This window comes from Buceros rhinoceros, unplaced genomic scaffold (assembly GCF_000710305.1).
Source record: "Buceros rhinoceros silvestris isolate BGI_N320 unplaced genomic scaffold, ASM71030v1 scaffold17931, whole genome shotgun sequence".
Classification (NCBI taxonomy): Eukaryota; Metazoa; Chordata; class Aves; order Bucerotiformes; family Bucerotidae; genus Buceros; species Buceros rhinoceros.
This window is the reverse complement of record NW_010392737.1, coordinates 23,279-45,754: the sequence shown is the minus strand read 5'-3', so window position 1 is coordinate 45,754 and position 22,476 is coordinate 23,279. Positions and strand designations below refer to the sequence as shown.

At 40.4% G+C, this 22,476-nt stretch overlaps 1 protein-coding gene across 1 annotated transcript; it reads right to left on the bottom strand.

Moving 5' to 3' along the window:
- Positions 1–13,224: 13,224 nt before the first annotated feature.
- Positions 13,225–22,178, bottom strand: SPIC (Spi-C transcription factor (Spi-1/PU.1 related)). Its single transcript, XM_010144610.1, has 6 exons — positions 22,106–22,178; positions 20,649–20,675; positions 19,944–20,037; positions 18,187–18,299; positions 17,118–17,226; positions 13,225–13,752 (listed from the first exon to the last, which is right to left on the bottom strand). The coding sequence occupies exons 2-6, from the start codon at positions 20,649–20,651 to the stop codon at positions 13,325–13,327; spliced, it is 747 nt and encodes a 248-aa protein (XP_010142912.1). The 5' UTR covers positions 20,652–20,675; positions 22,106–22,178; the 3' UTR covers positions 13,225–13,324.
- Between the last annotated feature and the right edge of the window lie 298 nt (positions 22,179–22,476).

The following is a 22,476-nucleotide window of genomic DNA, read 5'->3' as shown; positions in this document are numbered from 1 at the left end:
GACATGGGACTAGAAGAAGTCAAAGCATGGGAGATGACCAGAAAGGAGGCAAAAGGATGGAGAGAAAGCTGTTAGGAAAAACACTAATAGTACAGTAAGCTGACCATCTGTTAGCCCAAGGTTCCTTATAGAAATGCCATAGACATGAGCTCACAGACACAATGCAACAATTGATATAAAGCAATTAAAATATATTTAAAAAAAACCCTATAAACCAAAAGGGGAGTCTTTCCTTCCCATAGATATCTGTGTCCCCAAATCTCTGAAATAAAGCTTTTTTAAAATCAGGGAGCACTGCTGGCATCCTATCTGTCCTACATACTGGTAATACATTAAAACCAAGGTCACTGGACAACAGCTTGTAATGGAGCTCTCAATGCACTGCAAGCAGGAGTTGTCAATTAGGTGGCATCTCAACTCTTTTCCTAAAGGGGAAAGAAGAGCAAGTCTTCTGTCCATGAGAGTAAAACAATCTTCTATAAAGCTTAAATTGCATAAAAAGACCATGAAAGAAAAATTATTAGCTCTACTTTGATCTAATTTATGCCCCTTATTTGCAGCAGCAACTCATTCTGGTGATCAAATGATCATTAACCTTTTAAAAAATGAAGCTTTAACCAAAAGGATTTAAGGGGTTTAAGTGCTGAATTCTACAGACGTTGCCAAAGTGTAATCTGAAGTCTTACATTTTTGTACCCATCTTCAGCATGCCAGAGCTTGAATCACGAAGCTAGCACTCAACATCTTGGCTGTGGGTCAAGATCAACTGAAGTCATATGCAGGGTGAAGTAGTGAAGGTGACATTGCTGCTACCTGGCTCAAGACAAAAAGCAGTAATGTCTGCAGCAACCTGTGAAAGACTTAAGCTCCTAAGTTTGTGACAAAGACTCTCTGGTTCCAGCTTTCCATATCTAAATGCTCTCATTGATATTCAAAGTAAGAAAGTGCTAGACAAGACTGGATGTAAATTCATCACTGACTTGGGACATCCAGTGCTGTGCTCTTTGATCATATGATTGACAACTGGCAAGAGCCTGCATTGTTTCTCTGTTACTTAGCAAGTATATTTGCAAGGTATTAGGAGCGTGACGTGCGTCAGTACAGGGCAAGAGAGAAAAAGGGTAAAAACCAAACAGCAATAAATAGCCCCATCCAAAAGAGTGCCCTATAGAGACGTTAAGGTGAAGAGAGGGTCAAATGCAAAGACCAATTTCTAATACCCCTCAGTCCCATGGAGTAAAAAGGAGGTGGGCCCGAATACTGACTTCACGGTGTGCTTGTCCCTAAATGGAGCAGATAAGCAATACCACCTTTTGAAATTTGAAATGCCAGTTTGTGACTCCTAGGCCAGACTAGTCGTAACAAGAGAATTAATTAACTGAGGGTATTCAGATGGTGATCAAAGCAGTATTTGAAGCCTTTGCGTGCCTATTCATGAAATACTTTGATGAAATACTTGTAACGCCTCCAGGATTGGGAAAGAACTTCAACCCTTGTGCATGCCGCAGCTAGCAAATAGCACCAAAGAAGAGGTGCCCACAACAGGCAAGCTATCCTCACCACCAACCACTGCCAACCTGTTTGCACTTTTCCCCAAGCTCTTGGCATGGGCCATTGCTAGAAACAAGCAACTGAAGCAGCCCAGCCTGGCAGTTTCTGCAATATCTGTCGCGAGAGCTGGTTGCAGCATGAAAAGGCAGTCAGAGCTGCTGACAGAAAAAACACACTGAAAAATGCCTGGACCTGTGCACCTTAACCTGCAGGGACTGACGCCACCAAGCTGCATGGGAGCCCCAACAGTGCTGCTGGGAATTTCCCCACTCTCGTTCCTGCAGCCACTGCATGGCAGCTCAGGGTAGAGGGGACTCCACCTTCACAGGCAGATGCATGAAGCACAACAGGGTATTTACCATCTCAGTATTTTTTTCCCAAAACATGCTCTGGACTAATATGGTGCCTACAAAATAATTAACTGGAGCAATCTCCCACTTTTATTTTAACTTCTAGTGTCTGAACAAAAGTCATTAGGAGATATTTTGGGATTCAGCTCACGTTGTTCCCAACACAATGTGTCTCAGCACCACTCAGAACTTTCAACCTCACAGACACCTTCCGGCCGCTGGTAAAAACTCTGGGATGGGGTGACACCTGTCCCTGAGGAGGTGGGAGACCAGAATCACTCTGGGGCAACATAGAGTCTAGTGGAACAGGAATTAAACTGGATTTCCCAATGGGATATGAAGTCACTGCAAAGAATTTAATTATTCACCTATGTTTAAATCGGGAAACAAATATGAGAACACAAATTTTATTCAGATATTTAATCCACAAGATGATATGGTGTGTATGAAAATTTTATGTATGTATGTGGTTCCTTTATATGTATTCACTAAGAAGACCCCTTCTACCCTGCATTTGAGTAAAACTATTTCCAGCCAATACAAGGCAGCACTCTCTTTCACTTCTAGGCAAATACATATTGCTTTATTTCAAACTGCTCTGCAAAGCATTGATTCGTCTATTATCAAGTGTTAGCAACGTACAGTTACAATAATAAAGTTCAGTTGCTTAACTCTCTGTTTTAGAACGAAAAGCCCTCTAAACAATTAAAAGACAGTAACAGCTCTGAGTACTACTACAAGTTGAAATGAGTAACTGTAAGCAAATTGCTGTGTCTCTACAGCCACTCACACCTCTCACTACCTTGAAATTAAAAATTGATCCTGTCAAACAGGCATAAATCATATGACAATTTAAAACCAGACTCATTTTCAAAGGGCAACTTGATATGAAAGTATTTTCATGAGATACAGTTACTGTATCTCTTCAATCACATCAACAATCAAACAGCAGCAACTTCATATCATGTGAAAGGAGTAGAAGGAGTTCAAATAGTCCATGTCTTTCTTTTTTTTTATATCTATACAGAAAATCTAAATATTTACTACATCAGTGGCTACTTGCGTATGTAAACTTTTATGTGTATGTATATGTTCTGCATTATGCAACATAAATGATGCAAATACATAAACATATGTAGACACTGAATGATTGAGTTATGCGTGGTGATATGTTCCTAATTGTTTTGAAATCAACATGCAATAAAATACATGTTTGGTTATGTAATCATATACCTTGTGTATTCTTGAGCTCCTGACTAGCTGGACTGCATTTACCCCACTCCACGTATGTCCTTTGTACAAGTGCGTGCCTAGGACTTACTTGAGTTTTACACCATGCAAAATTAAGACTTACAAACTGAAAACCTGGTAGGACTAGAGCTTAATCCACTTTCTCAGGAAGCGCTGCAGCTTTCTAGGCCTCTGAATATCTTTGAACAGCTGTTATTAAAAAAATTAACTATGAATGACACAGTAGTACCAAGGTTTATGTTCTTGTCCAGTCCCAGTGCAGGTAGTTCACAGTCTTGACAGACTGATACTCTGTAATGAGGAGTAAAGAACTCTGGCCAAGTCTTAGGCTGACAAAATGGTCATTTCTCTGACCCAAAACCCAGATCTGGACCTGGTTCCAGGCCTAAGAAACGTAAGAAATGGAGATTTTTGCCACTGAAACATAAGAAATTCACCTTCTTCGTGGTATATAGTGCTTCTTCCTTCATATCTCAGAAGATCAGGAAATATAAGAACTTAAGGCAATTGTTGGAACTTTCAAAGATGTTCATTTTTTCAAGTGGGCTAGTTGTTAATTTTTCTTGCAACTGGAATTAATGGAGAGCTGTGCATGGCAACACCTTTCACAGCAAATGGTGGAGAGTCAGGTTGCATGTGTATTTGACTTCCAGCCCAGCACAGGGTGTCAAAAGTCTTAATCTCACAAAAAGAAAGATTGATGTGGGTTCCCTGGAACACCTGCTGCTGAAGCTGTTAGTGTTTGGGGCACTCTCCTGCCTACACTTAAGTCGGTGTGAACTGTCCTCTTGCCCTTCGCAGAAAGAGGATCAGGCCCTAACTGAACAAGATTAATAGGAGCAAGCCTGCCATTGATTATGTGCTGCTGTCCTCACCATGTCAGAGGGCAAGCCAAGGGGTGAATTACAGCTACCCAGGGACTCCAGAACATAGGAAACCAAACCGATGGACGCACACTGGAAATTAAAGCATACTGTATCTGAGAGAAATCCAAACAGAAAGCCGAAAGACTTATGTTTGCAGTTACTCGCAGCCTGCAGCAGTTCAAATCTTGCAGAGCTGTTTCACTGAAACCTCTTTTTGCTTAGTCCAGATAAGAAAGGGCTACCACTTATACCACTAACAACTCTACTTGTGCAATGCTTATTCCAGAGTAAGAGTGGATTTGGCAGAGACCCATTTGGCAGAGCAGTAAGAACTCAGGTAGGAGAGGGGAATACTGGCATAACAATACTGGTTTAAATTCACAGTTTAGCACATAAGGGAACTTCCCCCTATAGACAAGAGCTACGTAACAGATGGCTTTTTTTTTTTTTTTTGAGCAGAAGTCAGAGAGAGAATTAAATGCTTCCCATATGCCAAACAATATTCTGAAGGACTGATTAGACACTATTTTCAAGTATTTTCAAGTTTGAGATTGTGTTTCATTACACTTCCCAAAATGTGGTAACGTCATTCATTCTTTAAAACTCAAAATTTTAACATCTTGGACCTTGGCTGCCTTTGCGTCCATGAACAGCAAGGGCAAATTGCTCTTCAAGGAAAAGGGAACAGGGTGCTGAACATAACAAGGTCACCAGGCAGAGACCTCACTGACAAGGGCGCAGTCCTGCAGCACCCAACCAAGGTGAGCAGAACAGGTTTGGTGGCAGTTACCAGGTCAGACACAGTCCAGTGATTGCCGGACAAGTGCATAGTGATAAGAAAGGTCTGAGGTAACATATCAAAGTCAGTCCGTAGGTCAGGATGACGGTCTGGATCAACAAGATACTTGGCCAGGCAGGGCCTGGGTGCAGCACAGCTCAGGCAGTGTCCAAGTCAGTTTAAATGCATCTCTCAAGCAAAAGGGGAGAGCTCCTGCTGAGGATTCTTTCAGCTTCTTCTCAAACAGCTCTTTTATTCACAATGTTTTCAAGGCCAGGCAGCTGTTTATCGAACATGACCCTGAGCCCAGGCAGCCAAACCCACAGCAGAGGTGGAGGTGCACTCAGGGCCCTGACGCTATGTAGCCAACCAGCACTTTCCATTTCTGGTGGGCTTTTCACAGGACACAGCATAATCTCACAGTGACACCAAGTGAAATCTTCTGCTCTCCTGGAGGACAGCTCTAAGCAAGATGCTCAGACCTTCCACAGCCTTCTGAGATGTTTAAGCATGGTTTAAATTCTGTGGACTGTTAAACCAGTGGAATGGACAATCAGTCTCTCTGGATTTTGTCCCAGCATGATGAAATGCCACCTAAATCCTTTGCCTTAGTCTATGAAGTCTGAGAGGCTCTGCAGATCTCAGAGGTCCAAAGTAACTCAGTTGCCAAAAACCAGACAAGAGGAAACTGAGAGTAGTAGGAGCTGGGTGAAAATGTGGCTTCCGGTATGATCGCACAGACTTCCAGCGGCCAGAGACCATCTCGCTACTGCATTTTTCTTCCTTCAGCTCTGTCTGCAAGTCACTAACCACTTGTAGTGAATGGGTTTGCCTCCATTACAAAGCATGTTGCTGCCTGTCCACAAGACAAGAGTTTACCTCGCTATTCTGCGTATCTCCAAATGTGTTTCCTTTCCAACAACCTCTACTCTCCCAGTGTGTTGGGTCAGTGTTTGGTGCAGTTTCAGTAGTGAGGATGGGGCTTCTGGCATGGCCCCTGTAGGAAGCTTCATGAAAAAGCCCTCCCGGATCCAATTCATCCCTGCCTCTGGCCAAGATGGCGAATAAACATATTTAAGAGGGGAAACCGATTTGGCAACAGCCTTTGTTTTGTGAGAGGGTAGGAGAGAGGGAGAGACAGCCATGCGGGACACAACCCTGCGGTCACCCAGGTTAGTGAGGAGTAGGTCAGAGAGACATGCCAGAGCAAGCATTTCCCTTTGGCCCATGGCAAGATGGCAGGCTGACTCTTTGCAGTCTTCAGAGATCACCGGTGGAGAAAAGGTCAGTTTGTAGACATGGATAAGCCCTGGTTGGAACAGAGTTGTGGAGATGCTCATGCTGGAGGAGGCAGTTGATCTTGAAAGGGGCCATGATTTTGAGGGAGATTTGTGCTGGGGCGGTTCCTCACTAGGAGGACTGCTGCCAGTGGAAGACCCCCATGCTAGCTGGAGGAGTTCATGGAGGACTGTCTTCTGTGGGAAGGACACCATTTTGCCATGTCCGTAGGATTGTGAAGAGCGTTTCCGTTGAAGAAGGGTGAGCAACAGAAGAAGCAAAGAAGGAACTGGGACTGACCATGACCCACCCATCCTCTGCCTGCCCTGTGCCAGGCTGCAGGGAGGACTAGCAAAGCTGGGCCAGGAAGAAGGGAGGGATGGGGGAAAAGATGTGTTTAAGATTCTGTTGTTTCTCCCACTGTACTACTCTTATTCAGTTGGTGAATTGGCAGTGGTTTTGTTGTTTATATTAAACAGATTTTGTTTCCTCGAGTCTGTCTTTTGCATATGACCATAACTGGTGACTGTGCCCTTCCTGGCCTTTGTCTTGACCATTAAGCCGTTTGTTGTATTTTCTGTCACTGGAGTGATAGAGTGGCTGTGTGGTACTTAGTTGTCAGCTAGGTCTAAACCACAACACCCAGTCTTTGGTTCTTTTTTTGAAAAGAGTGTTAGTATTAACATTGCTGGGTGCAGACTGGAAACCTGAAATCAAGATGGTTAAAAACTACAAAGCAAATCAAATCATTAAAATATCATTATTATTTTTAAGCCAATCTCATTATTTTTAAGCCATCTCCTATGCTTTCTGGATCTCAACAAGACTAGCGGGCTTAGCCAAATCTGTAAAGAATTGTGTCTTATAATTGTGATAGAATTCTGCTTTCTAATGAGACCCTGCTCTCCTACACATTGCTAGTACTCCACATAGATTTGCTGAGGTTTTGTTTCCTCTGAAAGAAAATAGTGTATGGTTTCACCATCACTCTGCTTGGAGATAGTACTGAAATGATTAGCTACATTCCACTTTAAACTGTCATTAATATTCCCCATATCTAATTAATGCCTCTAATTCTACACAGAGGTATCATGACAACCAGCTGTCTGACTTTTAATTTCATTGTGGTTCTTGAACTCTTTGCTCCGGTTACATGTTTCTGGAATGTCAAATAAGGAATTTACTTTTCCATTCATCAATTTACACTCTGCATGCAGTTTGATGGCATCTTGCTAATACAGCCTGGTTGCACTGTATTCACCTTATAATCCATTGTATCAACACTGACTATTCAACGTGCAGCTTCCTAACAAGGTGGCTGGTGCCTCTTTGGCACTACATTGCCTTGGAAGAGAGGTGTTTTAAAAATGTATGCCCGGCACCAAGGCTGTCTGGCTTGAAGCTCCTGACTGTCGTAATAAGATATAACTTCCTGCGCTAGAAAAAAGCAGAAGAAATACTCTGGTCAGTCAAAAAGGTGTAAATCTGCTTCAGGACTGCCCTTCCACACTATTGCATCCCATGTTTCAAACCTGAGGCATGCTGTTAAGTAATATGAAAAGCTTGTGCTGCTTCCAGGTGTGCCATATGTGTCAGTGGAGCATTGCTTACTTCACTGTTGCGCACTTTCAATGCAAGGCTTGGATTCTGCTAATTATTTTACTTATTTCTTTTGATGTCTTGGAAACAGTAGGAAGCTGAGTGGCACAAGGTGAGCCTGACTGTTAGCTGCAGGACAGGCTCAGGATGCTGGCATTCTCCTCACTTGCCACTGAGTCCACAGACATCTGACCATACCTCATGTGTGCTTTGCTCTACCTGCAGTTGCAATGGGGTTAATGGTACTTTTACAGAGCCCCTTGAAATCTCCTGGTGAAGGAGATATGATAAGAGACATGATAAGTCAGCCATACTATAAGATAAGCACTGTGGTGCTGGTGATGCACTTTACTCAGGTGTTAGAGGTCTGGGCCTCTTTTGAATAAACCAGTGCTGAGTTCCTAGATACTACTGCCAGGTTTTAGTCGAAAATATGCCACATGAAATTCACAGCATGTCATCAGGTAAGACAACTAGAAGCTGGATGAAATATGAAGGGTCTAAACCAGTAGTAGATTCCAGCAGAGGTCCTAACACAGGTAGATAGAAACTGCCTGTGAAGTGCCACTTGCAGAAGGACAGTTGGTAACTCACAGAGAGCTCTCCTGGACCTAAAAAACCCAACAAAATGAAGCATTTTGGCACTCTCAGCAAGGAATTTTTCTATATAGTACTCTGACGATACAGTTTTCCAGGTCTTCTGTAACACATGTGAGGCCTTAATCACATTGTCTAATGGAATATTAAAGAAAATGTTTCAGTCTGAAATGCTGTGTCTTTGTAAACAAAACTGAAAGCAGAACTGAAAACCCTTGTCAAAAAAAAAAAAAAATGTATAGTCTCAGATTTTCTCCAGTCACTCAGGTGAATCTGTTAATGCAGACAGCAGCAGGCACATGTAATGTCATTGCCTTCAGCTTGTGCAAAGATGCAGGAACTGCTCCTGCAGTTTAGAGAGATCTTGGGTGTTTTTTCTTGACCTCTTCATAAAATAAAGTTTGGAAACTAGGAAAGTAGGAAAATTGCCAAGCTCAATGAAACATAGCTAGAAAATAGCCTGAACACCTAACTTGAGCTCTACTGTTACCCTGATAAACCAGGGAGTGTTTACAGTCAGTCATCTATTAGTCAATTAGCTACGGTTGTTTAGATGTTGCCAAGAATGCGGGGGAGCTCTCATTAGCCAAAAAAATTTACATAGTTCCGTTTACATCGGGCACTCAGGATACCTTTTACAAAACAGGCCATGGGGCAGTTTCCTGCAAAAGAAGTCCACCACTGTTTGTAGTATTTTCCATCTTTTTTATACTCATTAAGCAATGCACTAATGGTAAACCCACGCATGCAGCTCTGTGATATGATAGGAGAAGTTCTCAGCTTGTAAAAAGTAGGAGCTGGTAACTCAATGCTTTCCATGAGACAGCACCCATCTGTACTTGGGACAGTGGGGCAGTCTGGCCCATCTGCCACCAGGATGCACATCTGGTAAGTGTCTGACAAGGTGGAAGAGGCTTTCAAACCAAATGAAATCAAATTATTTCTCAGCTGGAAGCTAAGAATCTCTCCTGCTTTTGGTCTGCTGAACAGGATATACATATATATGTGAGTATGCCATAGGCTGGGCAAGATGAGGTACATAAAATATGTTACAAAGATGCTATGGTTCTGCCTCCTTCACAGAGTCTGTAAGACCATCAATGTGATTCCTGCTTATACGAATTCAGAAGCCTAAATCTGAATGATCAGCTTTATTTCTTCTTCACGCATCACCGTCAGCAATGTCAGAAGCCTCTGCAGAGACCTTTAGTTTGGAGAAGGCACTGAGCTGCAACTGTAAAACTGAATGTTGTCCAGGATAATTGACACAGAGTTGTGGATCTGCTGACATAATGTATCTGCTTTAATTTGTGGATTTCATACAACATTTTCTGCATCTGCCACAGCTGGAACTGGCCTGGTAATACCTTCAAAAGGAAAGGTTGCTTCTGCCACATCTGCAGCTTCTCTGTGCATGAAGTTGAAAAAAATTAAACGGGAGGTGGGTGGAGGGGAGCGGGAACGGGCAAAACCGAAAAGGACGTGCCGAGAACAAATGACCTAGAGACCTGCAAGCATCACAAATCCAGTGTGAAAAGCTGTCCGTTAGTGCCATCTTGTGGGCCAAGAGCCACACCCCCAACCCTCACCCCACGCCGAAGAGGCAAAGCTCTTTCCACCAAGGTGCAACGCCACCTGACGACATCCTGTCTTGTAGCACAGGGACCTTCCATCAGAGAACAATGCTGAAGCCATAGCAGATATACAAGACATGATCCCTGCCTGCGGTCTCTCGAGTAAACAGCCGTGTGTTGGGGCGAGGCACCAGCTCAGCACTCATCTGAGACTCTCCGATCTTGTCTGACACATCCTAACAGAAAACAGCCTGCAAAGTTGGCACAAGGGATGAGCAAGGAGACTGTCCACATGTCTAGGTACAGCTGTGCAAGAGGATTTCTGCTATCCCTTCAGAGGCATACTTTGCTCTGACAGGCTCATGTCCTCAATAAGTGCCTGAAGCATCATGAGGCAGAGGACTAGTTACATGCAGGACTTCACTATGGGCTACCTTGCTTAGGCTGGGGTATCCTTTAAAGTGTGGTACTGAGTATGGTGGCTGGGAGGAACCCCACCCCTGCCCCTATCCCAGGCTCTTCTGAGGTAAGATGCAGCTTCAAATTAGAGATGAGTGTGAATTATAGGCAGATGGGTGGGCAAGCAGACTTCTTTCTGGCCCAGTTTGGCTGCTTGGGCTGAGGAGAAAGGAGACAGGAGAGAAACAAAATCAGCAATGGAAGCACTGAGCTTGTTGTCAAGAATTAGTAGATAAAGCTGCTGTCTTGGGAACTGTGTCTCATGTTTTCCCTGGGTGCTTGAGACAATCACATCTTGTGTTCAAGCCTGTGCAGGTGAGAGGGAGGTGATGCAACACGGAGGCTGAGGGTATGAGGACAGTGATGGAGGATGAGGTGCATGGGGGACTCCACTGGGAATCAAAATGTCTTGTAAGCACCCAATTCAGTTCTGTTCAAATCTCCACATGTAGTGCTGAATTTCCTACATGGAGCTACTTGACAGGATCCTGCAGATACTGAGACTAGCAGGAATCCAATTTCCTGCATTCAGTCTTGTGCCTTGTGGTGTGGCTATGACACTTCCTTGACTTTATTGCAGTATCTTATAAATGGATACAATCTCAGGTTAAAGATATTGGGAAACATGAATCCACCACAGCCCTTGGTGTGTTGTTTCAGTGGTTAAGCACTTGCACCATTAAAACCAGCTACATCTTATTTCAGACCTCAGTAAATCTAAGTCTGTGCTTCAAATATGTGGTAAACTTATGCTTTTGCTTATGATTTAACCTGTCTTTGCTAGGTTAAAGCATTGCTAACCATCAAGAATCTTTTCTGTATGTAAGCCCGATATCAGAGCATTCCACGGTTAAATATCCTTCTGTACAGACACTGAATGGCAGTAGGAGATTCTAAAATCTCTCCAGGTACATTTTATTTGGGGGGTGGGGGTGGATGGGGAGCAGAAGAGAGGTGTACATTTTTTCAAAGAAATCTCTTTCTTACGCTGTCAGTCCCCATGGTTACTCCTATGGTTGAATTCTGTCTCCTCCTATCCACAGATACTATGATTCCCTCATTTCATGTCTGCCAGAATTCCCTTCCATTCTACTTACCCCAATGCTCTTGTCTTTCAGCTCTGTACTGTTCTCCCAGCTGCATCTATAACATCTCACCTGGTTACCAGTTTTATAGGAAGCAAATGCTAATGTTTACACCTAAGTTAAAAAGATAACACGGAATCTGAGTAAGTATTTATTTCCTTAAGTAGATCAGGCTGAGGAAAGTGAATCTAAACGTATTGATTAGGTAAGCATTTTACACAAAGCAGAGTCTTAACCTGGTGTATGTTACCAACCTTGTAAATAACATAACATGAGTGTGCAATGCGTGGCAGATGGGAAGCAACTAAACTGTGCAGTTTCTTGGCAAATTTATGTACATCTTGACGTTTGAAGTGTTGTATTTACATATATGCTCACATAAGGAATGCATCCCATCTGCATGTCCTCAGTCCTTCGTAAGAGTTAAAATCCCACTTAGTTCAGTGCTACAGAAGGATCCAGATTCAGTTCTATAAGACCAGAAGCATTCTTGTGTCTGTTATGTAGTAATGTTTACAATTTACACTGCACTCAAATCGAAGTAGTAACAACACACTTATGACCTTCTTACTTTGGAAGATGTTTACTGACTTAAAATCCGGGTCTGTTTTTAGTGCTATTTAACATGCTTCAGATTTCCAACAGTACAGATCTTTCATGTTACCGAAGTGTTAACTCAAAATCTTGAATTTTGCTTGACTGGAGTATATTCCATTGTGTCTAATACATAAGATTATATCCCTGTACAAGTAAGCAGTAGTTAGAACAAGGGGCAACTATCAAAGTCGGTGAATTTCATCAAACATATCAGACCACCATTTATACCTCTCCACAGAAATTAATTTTGTCTTTATTAATGTCTGGGCCTGCACTCGGTTGAAGCAAAATGCAGATCTTGTAATTGAACGCAGTTGAATGGAAGTATTTTGGCACAACAGACAACTCATATGATGTTACAAGTTGATCAGGTAACAGAAGCATGAGAAAAAGTAGATTCATATGTATCATCCTGGCATACCTAAATTTAGTTCTTCTTCCCAATGAAGAGAGTGGAAAATCACAAAGTCTTTCAGCTACGTTCCCATGTAGGAAGAGCTGGAGAAGTGAAATTGTATTTTTATACATAAAATTATGAGTCCAAAAATAAACAACAATGCTATGCCTCTTAGGTGAGTACAAAACTCTTGGATACAAGTGTATCTTCTCATATTAGTGGGGGAAGAGCTGTAAATAACTTCATGAAAAGCATAATCCTTTACTAACACTCTTATGGTATGGTCACTTTCCCAATGAATCCACTGCCAACAGTGAAACGTGCACCTGGCGATACTAATACCACATGTCAGGATCTGTACTAAGATATGTTAATTTAAGTGATTAAGAATTAAGAACTTGGCCAACAGGTGCACCTTCATGTGGTCTCTACCCTTCAGCCAGGCATTCACTCAGAAAAGATCTCTTAATAAAGACCATCGAAATAAAAAACAGACAGTAGCTTCATGCAGTTGGCAAATCTCTTCCCTGTCTAATTCAGGTATACTCACTGACAGGGAGACAACAGCATCTAAATTCTGATTGGAAATGTGGGGATTTGCACATATCTTCCAATGAGTGTTATCGGGATGGGAACCTTGATGTCCACTAACAGACAAAAGCCTTGACCCTGAACTTGGATATACCAGCTTGACTCTGAAGTAATTATTCTGATTAACATCATGGAGAACAGAACATGCCTTAGAGCTTCTAGTTTTCTTCAATAGTCAATGACCATTTATCATTAACTTCAAAGGGAATAAAACTAGACCAATACAATTTTTAAAACCCTCCTCTTCTTGTGTTTGTACGATATCTTAAAGGAAAAGCTATATACAGAGAAGAGTTCCTGTGCTGGAAAGTATTACTAGCTAACAAAGACCTGTTTGTGTGAAAGATATGTCTAGCTGTTAGCATGCTGTAATGCATAACCGGTGTTATACATATAATTATTGTAACTGATCCAGTCATCTGCACACTGATATTCTTGATTAGACTGAATGTACGGATGATAAACTGTTTCTTTTCCCAAGAGATAAGATGGAGCAAGTCTCTGTAAAACAACAGCACTGAACTGGTACGTCAGCTTCCTTCGAATTTTAATGATTTCACCTGTTCTTCCGTAATTCCTCAGTGCTCTGGCCATTTTCTGATATGTCATGATCTTGCGGTTTCCCTTTCTTTCTCCCCACAGCTCTGCAAGTTTCTCCTTGTTTTTGGAGACAAACTGGAAGACACCATTGGGCTTATCCACCCATTGAATGCAGTTTGCCATAGCTGGATCATACAGAGACTCATGCAGGTACTCAAACAGTCGAAGCTTTTTTCTGCCTATTAAGAAATAAAGTACAAAATGTCAAACTTTTTTAAAAAGTTAAGCAGTTGTCTTTTCACTGGAAAGAATCCTACAGGCAAAGCATATGTAAACCTAATACCCTGTCACAAATTAAAAGATCAGTATAAACTACTCAACAGAAGACCACCAACAGATTTGTGGTGACAGAAAGGGATTTGGACATTAGAGTTTCAAGAGCAGGTTATTTGGGGATCATGACAAATATCTGGTGATTTCCTGTGTGGTAAGTGCCAGAAGCCACTTTCAGCAGTCTTCAGACATGTGCTGTGCAGATACATGGTCAAGGAACGCTCTGCAGAAAATTATATCCTCAGACAGTGCAGGAAATTGGTCCCGGAAAGCCAGTCTGAATGTTTTTGAATAAATGTTTTCCCTGCTTAATCAAAACTCAAAGACTTTGATATGACTCAATTTTGTCTCAGGAATGTTTTGGGGATGCAAGGTAGTTTCTGATGAGTGGGAAGAGTAAGCTAGTTTTGAACTACAAACCTCACCTAGTCAATAAGGAGACAGACCTTCTGGCAACCTGCAGTTTTCTAAAAATGTGTAGAAGAGTCAACTTGCATTTCTATGCAGAATAAAACAAGCTCAGTACTGCAGTATTTGTCAATTAACAAAGTGCTTCTCCCCACAGGGTGTTCTCAAGTTTACTAGTGAGACTTTTTTAATTTCACTTAAGACTTGTGTATCCCTCTCTCTGAAGTACTTCTAGTTCCCTTCACAAAGCCAAGGGTGGCCAAGAAGCTGCTGTAAGGAGGAAGAATTTAAGACTATGAGATAAAGAGGAACATTTTGCAGAAAGGAGGTTCTATGCAGAAGAACGGCTTCCACTTTAACCAATGTGGAAACAAGCAGCTGCACCTAAAGTTCATAAAGTCTTGTCTTGTATGGCTATTTTAAACTAGGAATGGGGGAAAAGTGACAGTTGCTAAGGAACACGGAGGTCAAGCCAAGACATCTGTTAGGGATGACAGTAATTCTGCATCTGGTGGTAAGGAAAGAGGAGAGAAGTGACAGTCAAACTAGGAAGAAGAAGAGCTTGAAATCAGAGGTACTTTCCAAAAAATTAATAAAGTTTCATTATCTAAATAAAAATTGACCTGCAACTAGAAGTACATATTCTGCTAGAAATGCATGTAATATTACCAAGAAGAGAAGCTTAAAAGCAAACTGGTGAAGAATGCTGTCTGGTCAGAGCAAACACTTCTTAGTAGGTGACCTCCTTATGTCCCCTCCAACACAAATTACCCTATAAACGTAAGAACCTGTGGTAGAACAAATAAGATCAGGGGAAAATACACAGACTACTGCAGTCTAAGGTTCTGTTGGAAAATAGAACGTCTGCAACAGCATCTGATTTCATGCTGTCTGTCCTCTTAGTTCAGCTGTCATTTCTGCCCAAGCTTTTATTTCTAGACACATTTTCTCTAGCTGATGCCTCAATTTGAGAGGGCTTGTTTGCTTTTATGTGTTAATGCAGCTATGTTTCTAGAGCCCAGCTGTCATCTCCAAAGTGCTGCACAATGTGGATGAACCTGCTTGAGCTGGGGTTAGATCACAGATCTTTGTACTGTACCTCATTGCATAAACTAGTGGTGTTCATAACCAGGCCCAAAACATCAGTCTAAGGTAGCAAGCTAGTGTCTGCAGGTTTCTTAGGTAGTCACTGGAGAGAGGATGGTTCCTCCAGAGTGTGTTTCGGAGTGTCTACGTTAGATATTTGTGCTGAATTGTCCCGAAGCCATCTAATTCTCTCTGGGTGTGTCTAATTCAGATGCATTTCTGAAGTACCCTTCTTGATTGTCTCCACTCACCAAGCTTTAGCTTGGATCATGGAATGGTCTTGACATGCATCAACTGGACTCATTTCAGAGGAGGCCTAACTCAAAGACGCTTTCCAGAAGCAAATCTAAGTCGCTGCATCTTTCAGGACTTGGGGCCAGCCTAGAGTTTCTGCTAACTAAATAACTATGAAACACTTTAAACACAGATTTTGGGTCCTCATTACTGACAGTTTAATCTACAGACCTATTCCCTAAAGGGTCACACTATTTGCTAGTGTACGGAAAACCTCTAATATCTCAAAGAGAAGCCAAGAGGACTAAACTTATTTACGTATAGTGGAAATAGTCCTCCAAATCACAGTTTCTGGCAAGAACATTGCCATGGACACACAGAAACCCATAAGAGGACACAAAATATCTCGTAAGAATAGTTAGCCATTCTGAATATTTATGCAGTAGGGCTTTCTGGAAAAGACTGCTAGTAATGTAAAAGAAATATGAAATAGGAAATTAGGTATAATAAAGCAGTAACAACTGAAGGTGAATTCAGATGCTGACGTGTAAAATACCGTAGTGAAACACCGGGTAAGACTTAGAAAAGCAACATTTCTGGAGTGAAAGGCTTGGATTTGCAGTGGTGAATTTCAAGTACTAGAAATACAGACCTTAAAAGGATAGGCTACTATTCCCATCATCCCAAGGAATTTGCAGTAGTAGTGGTAGTAGTAGCTATTAAGCAACAGAAACCACAGCGTTCAGCATCAATGGGAAGAGACGATACCAAAAGCTGACATCATCTGGTTAAAGTTGAGAAAAGGGGATTTCAAAGAGCACCAAAACCAGGAAGATGCTCAAAAAGATCCCTTGGTCAAAAGTAGGTACAACAGCTCAAGTGGAAGCCGCAGAAATCTCATGTAGCAGACTCAATGAAAGGATGAGGAGTCCCAAACAAAAACCAAAGAATGAGAGCAATAAACAAATTCTGCAATGACCAATGTCACCTGGCCTATTCTTTGCAAAATAGGTATCTGCTCGAATGAAGTGAACTAAAAGGAGCACAAAAATAGCTATAAAAATGTACACTGGAGGTGACAAAACTAAGACATAATTTCAAAAGTAAACAAAGAAAGGCACAAAATCAGGTGCAAAAATATTCATGCGTGTGAAAAAACCTTTAAGAAAACCACTCCTTCTCAGACCACATGAAATAAATTAAGTTATTAAAGTAGATAAAGATGTTATTGGTAGCTAGATTTACTTCTCTGCATCAGACTTCATCCCAGATGCTTTGGAATGAAACAGATATCTGGTTTGTTTTCCCATGTACTAAACAAGAGGACAGAATAGGATGATAACAGATTTGTCTTAGCTTATGAGATTTAGCAGACAGGAATTGAACTCTAGCAGTTTTATTCTATTTACCATTAAATTTTAACTTTATTTTTCCTGTTAAAAAGAAATTAAAAAAAACTATCAGGAAAAAGATAAAACATGATTTTCTGAGACATTTTTTAAGTAATATGATGTACATATCAAGATACGCTCTTTCTACACACCTTTTCCTGCTTTTGGCTGGCTAGCAGGAGCATGCATCACTTGGCTTTCTGGAGTACTCTGCAGCGTATGGTAGACAGTCTCATCTGCATATAAATCTGCTGCACTGTTCTTCAAGAATTAAGACAGTGACAAGTTACTAATAAAGTACATTATCTGAGGAAAAAGAAACTTGCAGCAATTAATTGCCTGAAGCCTTCAAAATGCAACCTTTCATCACCTCACCCATGGAAGACTTTTCTCAGCCATGTAGGCATGCAGTGTATTGTACCAGTGACAAGCAGCAATAGTTTACGTCCAGTGTGAATGACTGCCCACTGGGATGAAATTAAGAGGGCAAACGGAATAACCGTCTCCCTCTGGACCTTCAACCCTTCTGCCGGAAGCAGAGGAGGAACGGCGGACTCTGTTTCCAGAGTTAGTAGAAGACTAGAGCCCCCTGGGCAGTGGTCTCTATGGACTCTGTAGTTTCTGTGTCAGAGACTAATCTGCTGGCTCAAAATGGACTTTTTCAGAATCCATTTACCTGAAGTCATCTTCCCTGTGATATTTGTTTTCCGTCACTCCTGGAGCTCACGCTCCCAGAGTTTTTAAAAATGAATATGGACTCTGCAGGCTGAAGATGAGCTCAGAGTTCAGATAATGCTGGTCTTTCCAGCACTCTTAAAGCAAACTGCTGTTGAAGATATCAAAGGTGTGGTACTTTCTCACAGTGGCAGAAACTATTTAGAGGTTGGAAGCTGTTGTTCTCTGCCTGTTCCCAGATAATAGAGAGAAGCCCTTTATCCCCATCTTACTAAGTAGGTTTGTTTCTTAGTTGTCATGTTACATGATGAACCACAGAGGAGCACCAGAGGCAAATAGCTAAAATGACTCCTAGAAGGAGACTTTCAGACATGCTTTGCAAATATTTCCCAAGGTAGTTTCATCTGAATCATGCCCGGCCAGACCTAGTTTCTGTTAGATTAGCATAATCTAAATCCTTAGCATAAAGGATTTGTATTAGAAATCACAAATGGGCAGCCAATATTCCATTTATGTCTGACTCTTATTAGTAACCAGTTCACTTACAATCACATTTCTCCAGCTATACCCTTGCTCCTCTGTAGATGGTGCTGCAGAGTAGCTGGGGCTTGCTCGGAAGTGGTGGTGGTGGTTGATCACGGTCAGGCAATTTTTATAACCTGAGAATTAGGAGGATGGAACAAAAGAAACCTAAGTGAGTAAAACGGACAGAATAAGGAAGAAAACACAGCAGCAAGTAATCTAGCATGCTGCTGGGTCTATTAAAGAGCATTTATCCTATAGCTGCCTTCTAGATAACAAATTCTCCAGAGCTAACAAGTTTCATGTCAACAGGTTATCCAGCATATTCCGTACTGATACTGCTAAATACATCCTTGGGCTGATTTTGTTTGCCTTCATGATGAAAAGCAGTATTTGTTAAGATAAAATGTCAGATATTTCATAGTATCGTGAAATAGTTTGGTTAACAGAAAAAGGAGAGCCAAACAGATCAAAAAACATAATGAATGGGACTATTACAGACTACTACAATACTTGCATTAGAAAGGAAAAGGCCCGGTTCTGCGGGCCATTAGTACAATGCAAGTCAGAGTCTCTGGTCATGAACGAAGTGAAGGAGCATGAGAGCGTCTGCAGTGCCTGAAAGAATGTCACGGAAGGAATCCAGGACCTCAGGATATTTAAAAGAAGCAGAGGAGAACATCGGCCTGAGGCACTTGCAGTAAATTACACTGCAGGTGGTTAAGAGGAAGATTTCGGAGGGTACACCTATCGCAAGTGGAAATGTGGATGCCGCTGTAGGACATATTTAACACCGAGCTGCAATGTTTAATACCTCTGTCCATTGTCCCTTACAACAGATACTGGCAAGAACATCAGCATGTGTAAATAGTGGGACCTTCAGCATGCGTAAATAACCAATGCAGTAGAGCCAGAAGTTTATTAACAACAGCTGAAGATACAGACCAATTGTTCCTATTTACACTTCAGTATAAAATAGATAATATGTAAATAAACTTCCTCTTATGACATGTATTCCACACAGAAGACAGTAGATATTTTGTTATTTTAGAGTCTCTTATTTTCTACTCCTTCCATTTCTATTTACAAGGCAAAACCACCAAATACAGATTTTAAATTTGAGAGTAATTTAATTGCCAAAACCTTGCCCTAATGGAAACAATTTACAGCTTGCCTGTATTTTAAGCTTTGTAAAGTATAAAACTCTTGAAGCTAAGAAACCTACTTTTCTATTAATCACCCAGACTCAAACTATCATTTCTGCATAAAAATACTTAAAATTTATATATTAATGTAAAAAAAAAGTAATTGTAGAAATTAATTTCACCTGTTGGATTCTTGGTGGTTTTTTGTTTTTTTTTTTTTTTGCACTGGAATTAATTTGTATATGAGTTTATTCACAGCATAACAGAAGGGAATTTTTCAACTAAAACATTAAAATGAAAATGGCTGTTCCATCACGGTCATACAGCCTCTGATTACAGGAAATCTGAGCTCAAAACACCTAGGCTAGTGCTGGGGGGAAGGTAGAGGAGGACTGACCGTCAAACAGTTTTCTTGTGCTGTTGCATGTTTTCTTAATGCATGCCACATGGGGAAGTACTAATGGAGGGGTGGAAACCCTCTAAATATTCTTCCCCTTTTCCAACCTGCCACATACCCCTCTGCTGTCCATTAATCCACTTCTGGGAAATTACTCTCCCACTTAAGTGTTTCAAGATGTACTTTCTTGTAAAAATACAAAGTGGCAATAATATAAATGGAATACTGGTCTTTTTTACCCGGTGAATACTGCATTTCTCTGTCAGAGTGCTGCTGCAATACTTCTAGCGCATCTTCAAAAGCCTGGCCCAGTACGTCTTGGTCAGGAAAACTCTGCAAGAATATTTTTCTGTCAGAAGCCAGCAAAGACCAGGCTGGTTCTTTCAACATTATCAGTCAGAAAATACCAAACAAATACAGTGATTATATAGAATATATAACCTGCTGCAAGGAGTGTTTTGCAGACACCGAAGGATTATTAATTGTTTACTCTTATGAGAGAGTTCTCACTCCTTTGAGAAGTCTCTTTGAGGTCAGTGGGACAATTCAAATGGGTAACATTACTCACTTGTGCAAATGGTTCAAGGTTCATTTCCTTAATTTGTAAAGTTTACATAAAGGGCATTACTGTATTGGAGTGTTTTACAGTATGTAATACAGAGGTATGTATCACCTGTGTAACATGATTTATGAAGCCAAAGTTACCCTTTAATGACACTGACATGACAAAAATTTATTACACAAGTTACGAAGTGGTTATTCAGAGAAAAGGTTATACCATGCCTGTATAAGAAACCGAGTGCGGATTTTCAGAAAACAGTTTATTACAATTTTAGAACACCTTGTTCTAAAAAAGCCCCTCTAATCTGAGTTTGCCTAAGAGTTTTCTGTAGCATATTTGAATCACTCAATAATGAAAGAGAATAAAGACATTGCAGACTTACCATTATTTAGATATTGAAACTTGAATCCTGTTTAAAATAAACAATATTTTAAAAATTGTATGTTTCAAAATAAACAATAATTGCCTTAGTATAAAGTTAACTAAATTAAATAACTCTGTGTTATTTCCAATTATGAAATAAAATATATTTAATAACATAGATAAAAGTAATTTATTATTAGAAAGTGGTACTTTAGTGAAATAAAACATTTGCAACACTGTATTTTGGGTTTTTTAAAGATTATTTTTTATTACTAAAGTTTCCAGTTTCATTACTACTGTAACTTTTAGTTATCCACATTGTTGTAAATATATTTGTTAAAGACAATATGAAATGAAAATGAGTTATTGCTGACATTTAGTCTTAGTCAGCACAGCTACTAATTATTTCCTAAAGAAAATACTGACCTGAATTAAACGCAAGTGTTTAAGTCCCTTTGGTTTGCAGACACAGTTGAAACAAGTTTAGGACAAGTTTAATGCAGATTAGCATATGACTGTATATGAATATACATAAACCCTCAGACTAATTGTAGGTTCCAGAAGCAAATCTGATTGTTTAATGAACAGTGAAAATAGACACATTTTCAGCCCGTTTAACATGGATTATACTTGATATACAACATTACTCAGAAACAATTCCTTAATAGCTCTTTTTTACTTATACTTGTTACAGATTACAATAATCAGGTTTTGTTGCCTTGAAGGCTTTTTTTTCTCTTGTCTTTGACATTATTATTCAGAATTTTAAATAAAAATAATCAATATATCAGTATTTTAATCATATTTTTACTATAATCTCTTGTAAATACTAGATATTTTGGCAGTGATTTCAGCAGATGCAAGATTGATCTGTGTGTGATGTTGTAAAATGTAAAGGAGAGTCAAGATACATAAATATAAATCTAAGACTAACCACAAATGTTCTAACCTGATAATTATGCCTCAGGTATGTATGTTACAAAGTACTGTCAAAATTTGTAAAAGTTTTTTCAGTCTTGATGACCAAGAATATATGGTGAAATCCTGGAAATCCAAAAATTGACCTCACTGAAATTGAAGGGATTTTTCTCTTTGATTTCAGTGCAGCAAGTATTTCTATAAACTGATCTAATTTGATTCTAAAACCAGAATGGGCCATGTTCATCCTTTAACTGCAATGGTGGCCACATATTATTGCGGTATAGAGCTGCAGAAATGAAAGACACGAATCTCTACTGTAAAGATCCCCTTATTTTAAGAAATTCACTTTTCTAAAATTGCTTTTGTCTAACTCAAACTCCAAACTGATTTTTGGTGGCCTTGGCAGAACTCTTCAGTCACTCCTGATGCATTCCAAAGCCTAGAGTGTACAAGGTATTGTTGAATGGTCATACCATTTACACAGCTGAATTTACTCCAAAAAAGAAAAAGTCACACCTTACGAAAGTTTAAATAAAAAAAAGTCTGGACACTTACCTAGAATTTTAGCTTCACACGCAAGACAAGAATCTGACTGGTTTCATAAGTAAATGAGACTGAGCTCACACAGCAATGGGCTGGCAAAGGGGCTGCATTAAATAGCTGATTTTAGGGAAGTGTTTTGGCTAGGGAATTTTTTGAGAGTAAAGGTATAGTAAACTGCTAGCATGGCCCTTCATTCTGCACAAAAGAAGGACAATTTATACTGATATGAAATAAAAGTTAAATATTTTAACTATTGTCCGAACCATGCAGATTCTAAGCACCAGGAGAAACTCCTTTTAGCTATGGCACATCCTAACAAACCTGCAAGTGGTATGGTACGCCTAGGGCAAAAATCTACATCCCTTATCTGCCCCATATAGACT

Excerpts from the sequence above, each read along its gene's own strand:
- SPIC (XM_010144610.1), bottom strand. Across the intron at positions 17,227-18,186 it reads ATAGCTGGAGAAATGTGATT|AACAGTGCAGCAGATTTATA; the intron begins GTAAGTGAACTG and ends TAATTCTTGAAG. Across the intron at positions 13,753-17,117 it reads CCAGCCAAAAGCAGGAAAAG|GCAGAAAAAAGCTTCGACTG; the intron begins GTGTGTAGAAAG and ends ATTTCTTAATAG.